Consider the following 10,370-nt stretch of genomic DNA (forward strand, 5'->3'; position numbering starts at 1 on the left):
GAGGTTAATCAAAACGGACATCAATATGCTTCTACCCAGAAGCTTTAAAGAAATCGATTTCCACTATTGCATATCTTTCACTATTTGCTCTGCTTCAATTAATTTTCTCCTACTTTTATTTCTAGCAAAAGCAGAGCCTGCTAATAGCTTTTCTTAGTTGAAAAACATGATTCATCACAATCATCATCCTCAACTTCTTCCTCCTCTGGATTCTGACTTCTTTATAGAAATCAAACAGTTAAACATAAAATAAAATAAAATCTCTCATCACCTATCTCTGAGGGAGATGGGCAGTTAAGAAATATGAAACAAGTCCTAGAGAATGTTCAGCTAGGTTTAATGGATCTGAAATTAAAATTGATTCATCCAAATGCATTAATTTATTACATTTCCCTAATCCTCTAAATAATGTTTTAAAGATGAACATCATATTTCTTTTGTTAGAGATACAAAAATAAAAAATAAAAAATGAGAGTTCACTGAAAGGTTCTCAGGTTACGAACTGCTTACAGTTTAATTTAGAAAACAGCCATTTTCAAAGCACAATATTATGATGCAACTCATAAAACACTTCAGGGAATAGACTTGATTCCTGCTGCTTTTTCAAATATAAAATATATAAAAACAAACCAGAGGTACATAAACATCTCATTTTCTAAAAGTGTTGACTGCAGACCAAGGTAAGCAATTTTATAAATGACAGCCAGGACAGATTTAAAGTTTTAGATTTTTCTAACAAGGAAAGGAGGGAATTGTATGGCAGAAGACCAGTAATAATGTAGCAGTTTGAAAACATAGAGAATATATTTAAACACAAGTCCTTCTTTTACAAGTCTGCAAATTATTTTTGCTAAATTAATTTTTCATTGAAAATGTAATAGCGGTTTAGTTTAAAAAAGAAATTTAGATGTGTGCAACAACTCAGGAGCATAGAAAATACACTGGTGTGAAAGAATGTACACCTTAGAGTTTGTTAAGTTTTACACACACACACACACACACACACACACACACACACACACACACACACACACAAAATGTATTCCTAGTTAGACTTTCTTTTATGGTTGACTGGAGGGATGAGAAGATGGATGCAATATAGATGAACAGAGTGATGCATAAATCACTCAAATTTAAGAGCAACAGTCAGAGCTTTTTAGTTCATAAGAATTAATCATTTGAAAATCATTTCATAAAAAAGGGATTTTTAAAAAAGGGAGAGCGATAACCCAGGAGTGTATGATGCTGAAGATGAAGTTAGGGTTTGATGTAACTGTGGAAGAACACCTGGAAAAGGAAAATAATTAAATGTAAACATACTACAACCTTTAATCATGTAGAATGAGTAACAAATTATTTGTTACAAGACAATATGTATAATTAATATTTGCATGAAGATATTAATGCAAACTATCAATTAATTGATAATATTGTTATGCTGTAATAACTATTTTTAACCCATTCTTTACAGATATACTGAAATAAGTGTAATGGGCAACAAATCAATTATGACAGATTTCCTCCTAATGGGGTTTTCAGATGACCATGATATGCAACTTTTCTATTTTTTGATGTTTCTCTTTGTTTATTTAACAGCAGTAGTGGGGAATTTTTTCATCATCTCAGCTGTGGTCCTCAATCAGCATCTTCACACACCCATGTATTTCTTTCTGGTCAATCTATCATTTGTAGATATTTGCTACATCTCTACTACAGTTCCCAAAACAATAGTCGTTTCAGTTACAAACAACAAAATGATTCCTTATGCTGGATGTGTTACACAGGTCTTTTTAGTTATTACATTTGTTGGGGCAGAGATTTTCTTGCTTACTATCATGGCTTATGACCGGTATGTTGCCATCTGCCGTCCTTTGCAATACAGATTGATTATGAACTGGAATGCCTGTATCCAAATGGCAGTTATTGCATGGATATCCACCCTGGTCCATGCAGTGTTAGAAACCAGTTTGACTTTTCAGGTGAACTTTTGTGGATTCAATGAGATTGGGCAGTTTTTCTGTAATATGCCTCAGTTACAAAAGATAGCTTGTACTGATTCAAAAGTTCATAAAATTCTAATTTTTCTGATTGGAGTCAGTGTGAATTCATTTTGCTTTTCATTCATCTTGACATCTTATTGCTATATTTTTTCTTCTGTGTTGAAAATTCCATCAGTTCAAGGAAGACACAAAGCTTTTTCAACTTGCATTCCCCACCTCACTGTTTTTGCCTTGTTTATTATCACAGCTGTTTTCTCATTCCTGAGACCAAAGTCACTTTCCTCTCCCAATGTGGACTTAATTTCTGGAATTTTATATACAATTTTGCCACCTGTTTTTAATCCCATAATTTATAGTTTGAGGAATAAGGATATTCAAAGAACTGTGTGGAAAATATCGCAGAAATTAAAAGAATTTATGGATTGAATGTGAACATTCTTATAATGATATAAAAGAAACCCCTAATTATGTAGCTGAGTGGGGATTGTAGAAGATTTGTAGGGGAAACTGGTCCAAAAGATGGCCCATGGTAAATTCAATGATGTTCTTGTTACTAATATTTGACTTTACATAAATAAATGAATGCTGCACTGCTTTCTTTCCATTTGCAGTGTCTTTTCTTTATAAATGATGAAGTATAGTTAAATAAATAAATAAATAAATAAATAAATAAATAAATAAATAAATAAATAAATAAATAAATAAATAAATAAATAAATAAATGTTTTGCAATGGGTGGACAGCACATAGTAAGTGCCACAGTCATTCTATTTCTATTTGCAAGTATTTGTATTTTGTTATCTTCTGTCTCTTCTATTCTGCTGTCTCCAAGTACTGCCTCATCCACTATCCAGATTTTTTTGTCTTTCTTATCAACAAGTATAATTATAATTTATTATTTCCATCACCATCTTCTTCATTATGTTGATTTGCAATAGACACCTTTGAGATTTCTTTGAGTTGAAGTGGATTGGATTCTTTGTTGGGAAAGCTGTGATAGAGGCTTGTAGCATAAAGCTGATGAATAGAACTTCAAAGAAAAAATATCTTACTAATATTTGCTAGCAATAGTACTAGGGAAATCCCAATGAGGGAGAAGCAATTATCTTAATAAGGATAATCAGTGTTCAGAAGTTAAATCAATAAGTAAGCATCTCTGGGTATGTATTCACAGATCCACAATACATTACCATGTGGGTGATAGATGAAAAGAATAGGTTGTATTGTAGGCATCATGTTTCTATTACATAGCAAAGCTAAAGAAATCAATAGGAAGGAGACAATACTCCTTCCAAAGTCTGTTGGCATTATCAGCTACATTTGATAGAGGAGCATAAGACAGGCTATACCCATACAAATATTTTGCTATCCAGATGTTTAGGCCATTGCTATTTCTGTCCATATTGTCTCCATTGGCATGCAAATTAAATACCAGAAAGTGTCTAATAAGTAAACCCATCCATATTCCACATGAGTGGTATCAACCAGGTAACTTTCTCATTGGTGGAATTGGTTCTCAATTAATTTATATTTCATCTCCAGAGATTTCCTATAAGAAACATCCTTCTCTTGATGAGATTGCCATTCAGATGTAAGTAAATAATGACAAACATAGAATGTCTGTCTCTGTCTCTGTCTCTGTTTCTCTCCCCCCTCCATATATATACATACATACATGACTCTGTTTCTTTGTGAAATTTTTACCTTTTTTTCTTTTCAAAGTATGCTGAAATTCTTCTTTGATAATAAAAGGAATGTCATGATATGTTTAAGTGTACATGATGTGGAAATAGATTTGTATAAGAGTATGACATCTGATGAATTAAATAAAGAATGGCTTAAAATTGAGTCTTCAGGTATCATGCTTCCAACTTAAACAATAAGAACATAACAATGATCTTTATAGAAACTTTCTGTAGATTATTTATCAGACATATATTCCAGCTGTCTCCAATGAGTTTCCCTGCAGCTCAACCCCTTTTCTTGAGGAGTATCCCTAATACTCCTTCTTTTCTTACAAAAATAATATGATGAAGGAAGTTTACATTTTATATCTTAGAGGCAAGTTCAGGCTTGAATGAGAAGTTTTGTTCAAATTAATTTTTTTTAGGTAGGAATAGTAGGATATCTATATCTATATATATATTGGAATTAATTATCAGAATATTATTTGTGTGTGTGTGTGTGTGTGTGTGTGTGTGTGTGTGTGTTTAGCCACTTTTTGGAGAAAACAAAAGTAAGTAAAAATAACAAACATTAACTTCCCTATGTGGATGCAGACTTGCAAAATGACACAGTATCACTGTAAGGGGCTAGTCAGACCAATATTTAGACTATATAAGGCAGAATCTTGTATAGATGCACAATTCTTAAATTACTTTTTCCACTGTTTATTACAAGTTCGTATCTCCTAGGCTTTGTTCTGCTCAGTGTATATTTGATTAGTTGGGGTTTTTTTTTTTGCCTTTACCCTATAATTCTTCTTTTCCTTAAATATTTCTTCCCTCCTTCCTTGTAACAATGGTAATATATGATGCTTTAAAATTAATTTGCTTCACTTAAAGATGGCATAGATGTAGTGCATGGATTGTAAGGGCTTTTTTCCTATGCAACTGAATATTAACACTTTACTTGCAGTGTTGTACCAAAGTTATATCAACACATCCTTGCCTTGGCATTTGCTGTTAAGGAGATCAATGAGAACCCAAAGCTCTTGCCAAATGTCACACTTGGGTTTCACATCTATGACAGCTATTACAATATGAGGTTGACCTATAGGACCACTCTCGACCTCCTTTTCAAATTAAACAGATTTTTCCCAAACTACAAATGTGATGGCCAGAAAGAACTAGTAGCTGTCATTGGGAGTCTTGGTGCTGATGCTTCTTTCCATATATCAAAGATAACAGGTCTCTATAAAATTCCACAGGTAGGAATCTTTATATAAAAATACAAATCAAATTGTTTGTTACTGTGGTTTGCATGGCCATAATTTGCAAGGGTCAACTTGATTAAGGAATACATTGCAGGGATTAATGACTTCAGATGAGGGAAGACAAGACAAAAATGGATCTGATATTTTCAATCATTATTTCTCAGAGATTATGTGAATTGTGCTGTTAAACTAGGCTCAGATTTATCCAACTAATGTCGCATTGGGATTTATTTTTTATCTTCATCTGAAATGCTTTGTGCTAATGTGACATTGTTTTTTTTTTCTTTTTACTAACTTTTGGGGGGAAAAGTGAGTCAAAAATATTAAATGTCCTTAGTTTAACATTAAACTAGAAGAATAATGGTTTTTAGTTTTTCTCTGAATTTGCAAAGTTATGTTTTGCAAACTGACACAAAAGAAATTCAACACATGTTCCTTTTTACTCATATCTAAAATAAATTTACTTTTTTATATAGTTTACTTATGGGTCTATTGCCACAAGGAATAGTGATACAATGGAGCCACCATCATTTTATTGCATGGTACCCAATGAAGTTCACCAGTATCTCGGAATTATTCAATTATTACAATATTTTGGATGGACCTGGATTGGTATGTTTGCTGTGGATGATGATAGTGGTGAATATTTCTTACACATGATAGAACAATTATTTTACCAGAACAGTATATGCTCAGCCTTCACAAAGAGAATCCCCAAACAAGCCTCTTGGCATACCGAAGACCAAATGAACAATATGGTCTCAAATATTTACCAGCTCTTAAAACATAGCACAGCCAGTACATATATTGTCTATGGTGAAACCATGATAATGTCATGGTTGGTTCTCATAATAAATGTTTTGCATGAAGAAAATATATCATTAAGAAAAGTGTGGATTATGACATCTCAAATTGATTTTGCATTATCAAGCCTCCACAGCGAAACAGTTCTGCAAGTGTTCCAAACTGTCATTTCTTTATCAATACACTCACAAGAGCTCCAAAACTTTAAGGAATTTCTTCAGAACATAAAGCCTTGTAAGATGCGGGAAAGTGCTCTGTTCAAGGAATTTTGTGAGCAAGCCTTCAACTGTGAGTTTTCAAAAGCTCAGGAGCCAATGGAATTGACTGGAATGTGTACTGGGGAGGAGAGGCTGCAGGATCTTCCTGGGTCTCTATTTGAATTGTTTGTGTCTGGACACAGCTACAGTATCTACAATGCTGTCTATGCTGTAGTAAATACCTTAAATATAATGTATGCATCTAAAACCAACCATAAAATAATAATGGAGAGTAGAGGATATCAGGATCTTTGGCCTTGGCAGGTAATAACTACAGGATAAATAACTTCATGTCCATGAACATGTCAATATACTGTAGAATAATATCAAATTGTCTCTTACAGAATGCAGAACCATTGATATAATTCTCCACACCATATTCATACATTGAAAGAAATCTTTTAAAATTGGTGTGTAAAATTGAAGCACCCCCACAATTCAATTCAGTTTTGATTTGAAGAAACATAAAAAGTTATATAAATCTGTTTGCAAAAAAATGTTTGTAAAAGTTGTTTCTATAATAAATAATTTACATTTTACTAAAACAAAATTAAAATGTGAATAAAATTATTCAGTGTTCTCAGATCACTGCAGTTGTATTTAAAATTCACATCTGCTGCTACTGCTGCTTTGAAGTGAAATTGGGGGGTAATTGTGTGAAAAATACAGCCAGTTTGCTATAGTGGCTGCAATACCAGTCTAAAAAGTAGGAGGCTATGAGTTCTAGTCCTGATTTAGGTACAAAGCCAGCTGGGTTAACTTGGGCCAGTCACTTTATATCAGTGCTAGGAAGGAGACAATGGCAAACAATTGAAATCTGGCCAAGAAAACTGCAGGGACCAGGAGTAAACATTGACTCAGAGGCACAAAGAAATGAGGAAATTTAGACCATTTGTTTTAAAATATAAGTTTATATTTTATACATAAATATAAAAAAATATAATTTTAAATATAGTTTTAAACACTTATTCCTTTAAATGCAGTTTTGATCTCTGAAGAGTATCAGAGTTTTGCAAAATGTATAATTAATGTCACTTATTTACAACTGCTAGGACTGCTAGGACTGCTAGGAATTTTAGTTCAACAAATCTATGTGGTGAAAAATTCTCTATCTTTAATGTTCATTAGATCTTCAGCTTACAAATATACAGAGAAATGTGTCTTATTGATAAAGATAAAAATAAGTTATTTATTTATTTCATTTTCTTTTTTACCTTTTTGCAACTAGCTTTACCAATTACTTGATCAGATTGTATTTAACAACTCTGTTGGAGAAACAGTTTCCTTTAATATAAATAGAGAAATCAGAGCTGGATTTGACATCACCAATTTGGTAATATTCCCAAATAATTCACTGCATAGAGTGAAAATTGGAAAGGTCCAACACAATGTCCTAGCAGAAGAAGAATTTGTTATTAATGAAACCTTGATTGTGTGGCATAGAAATATTAACCAGGTGCGGTCTTTTAATATCTTTTGGGAGTATTTTATTCAGTAGATGAATATTAGAAACTGCAAAAATCTGATCTTATCACAAACAAACAAATTTGATAATATATTTAAAGTTTCACATTACATTCAGATTTTTTTTTAAAAAAAAGAGTTTAAAAAGCTAATCGTTTTACAAAAGATATAAACATTTCATCATTGCTATGTCAAAGAAATGACATTTATGGAATTTTAGACAATGATTTTGGGGTCTCAATAAATTTGTTTGCTATAATAGCCATGCCTAGTACTCTTGTATAAAGCAATGGTCTGAATAAATAACATTTGTGGCACACTCTGAAGTTATCCATAATCAATAATAGATTGTGCAAATTCCAATATAACAATTTGAATTTGCATGATCTATTATTAATTATCATTTTATTACTTATTAATTTTAAATTAATGTTAATTTAAAAATATAATATTTTAGATTTTAATATTTCATATGAATAGTTCAGCTGTTAATTACTTTTTATTTTTAATATCTTCTGCTCTCATTTTCCCCAACTTGTGCTTATTAATAGACAAAGCCAACATCATTTTGCAGTCACTCCTGCAATCCTGGTTATCAGAAACAAAAGAAGGAAGGAAATAAATTTTGCTGTTATGACTGCATTCCATGTCCTGAGGGGATGGTTGCAAACCAAAATGGTTGGTGATATAGCATGTGGACGTTCATGCATGTACATATCTATCAGTCAGTCTGTCTTTCTATGTGTCTGTGTGTCTGTTTATCTGTCTGTCTGTCTATCGTCTATCGTCTATCGTCTATCGTCTATCATCTATCACTATTATCTATCTATCTATCTATCTATCTATCTATCTATCTATCTATCTATCTATCTATCTATCTATCTATCTATCTATCTATCTATCTATCTATCTATCCATCCATCTATCCTATCCTATCTATCTATCTATCTATCTATCTATCTATCTATCTATCTATCTATCTATCTATCTATCTATCTATCTATGTATTATCTGTCCATCTATCTCTATGTATCATTTCTTTCATATAATAGGCCACAAAAATCAACTGAACAACAATTATTATCTAGAATTATATACTGTTTCATAGTAGTTTACAACAATTTCTAAGCAGTTTACAGAATCAGCATATTGCCCCCAACAATCTGGATCTCACCTTTGAAGGCTGGAAAGCTAAATTAATCTCAAGCCCATCAGGATCGAACTCCAGACTGTGGGCATTGTTAGCTTGCAATATTGCATTCTTTTTTCCCCCCACTTTTTTATTTATATTTGGTACATCTTTCAAACATAGAATGCATTAACATACATACGTTTCAATTCTAACATTACACATTTTAGTTATATAACTATTAATGCATACTTATAATACCATCCCAACTCTCCCCCCACCCCATTATCCCCTCCCCCTCCCTTTCCCCCCCTTCCCCTCCCTCACTTCCCAGAACTGAACACAGGGTTACCAAGCCATTATAATATCCACAACTTATCTACCATACTCTCTAATTTTAAAATATCAACATCCTAATTTCTTTAACCCCCTTCATAACATTCATTCTACTAACATAAGAAAAATTTTTATTCATAACCTACATGATAATTTTTTATCTCATATCTCTTCTGTATATAAACTATCCATCTTTCCCATATTTTAATATATCTTTCCTGATATTGATCTTTCAAATATGCGGAGATTTTTGCCATCTCCGCCAGGTTNTCTTGCTGCAGTAATAAGATTTAACATCAAAGTCACTTCTTGAGTATTTAAATCTTCAGTTATCCCTAACAAAAATAGCTGCGGTGTGAATTTTATTTTCTTTTTAAAAATATTTTGGGTAATCCACCATATTTTGATCCAAAATGCCTTTATTTCTCTACATGACCACCAAATATGAAAATATGATGCTTCTAGACTTTCACATCTCCAACATTTGGGCTGTAAGTTAGGATACATATATGATAACTTTTGTTGGTCTAAATGCCACCTGTAAAACATTTTGTAAAAATTTTCCCGTAAATTTTGTGCCTGTGTAAATTTAACATTCCTGATCCAATTTTTTTTCCAAGTCTCCAACATTATAGTTTCTTCGATGTTTTGGGCCCATTTAATCATGCAATCCTTTACCAATTCTGTTTCAGAATCCCATTCAATTAAAACATTATATATTCTTTTTATATGAGCCCTTGATTGATCTTTAATTTGCTTAATTAAATTGATATCTTCAGGTGTTATACCCATCTTTCTGTCCATCTGCCATCTTGCCTTTAACTGATTATATTGGAACCAGGAATTTACTAATTGTTCCTCCAATAGTTCTTCTATTGGTTTAAGCTCCCAATTCTGACCAACCCATATCAATAAATCTTTATAAGTTATTGTATCTAACTTTACTCCTCTAGTGACCCCTTCTATTGTTTGTTCAGGAACAGCCCAAAGTGGAATTTTATAACTCAATCTGTTATAATATTTCCTCCAAACTCTTAACAACGCATACCTTAAAATATGGGCTTTAAATGCCTTATCCATCTTTTTATTATAAAGAAGGTATGCGGCACATCCATATAACAAATCCCATTCTTCTAAACTAAGCATCCTCTTATTAGTTACATTCACCCAATCACTAATTGCTGTAAATACCACCGCATCATAATACAATTTCAAGTTTGGGGCTTTCAGCCCTCCTCTTTCCCGTGCGTCCTGGATAATCTTGAACTTCACTCTTGGCTTTTTTCCTGACCATATAAACCTATTAATACCCTTTTGCCATTCATCTAATCCAGCATCCTTCTTCAAAACCGGTATCATTTGAAACAGAAATAAAAACTTGGGAAGTACATTCATTTTAATAACTGAAATCCTACCTAACATTGATAATTGCAATTTTTTCCAGT

General features: G+C 32.3%; 1 protein-coding gene across 1 annotated transcript; it reads left to right on the forward strand.

Annotated features, from left to right (window-relative positions):
• Nucleotides 1-1,471: 1,471 nt before the first annotated feature.
• On the forward strand, nt 1,472-6,973 carry LOC114922448 (olfactory receptor 14A16-like; the record flags this gene model as incomplete). The annotated part of the gene is made up of 2 exons (XM_029283823.1): nt 1,472-2,397; nt 6,927-6,973. Coding segments are annotated over 2 exons (973 nt in total), but the record flags the coding sequence as incomplete, so codon positions are not given.
• Between the last annotated feature and the right edge of the window lie 3,397 nt (nt 6,974-10,370).

The sequence above is a fragment of the Protobothrops mucrosquamatus genome, unplaced genomic scaffold (assembly GCF_001527695.2).
Source record: "Protobothrops mucrosquamatus isolate PMUCROS unplaced genomic scaffold, P.Mucros_1.0 scaffold247, whole genome shotgun sequence".
Classification (NCBI taxonomy): Eukaryota; Metazoa; Chordata; class Lepidosauria; order Squamata; family Viperidae; genus Protobothrops; species Protobothrops mucrosquamatus.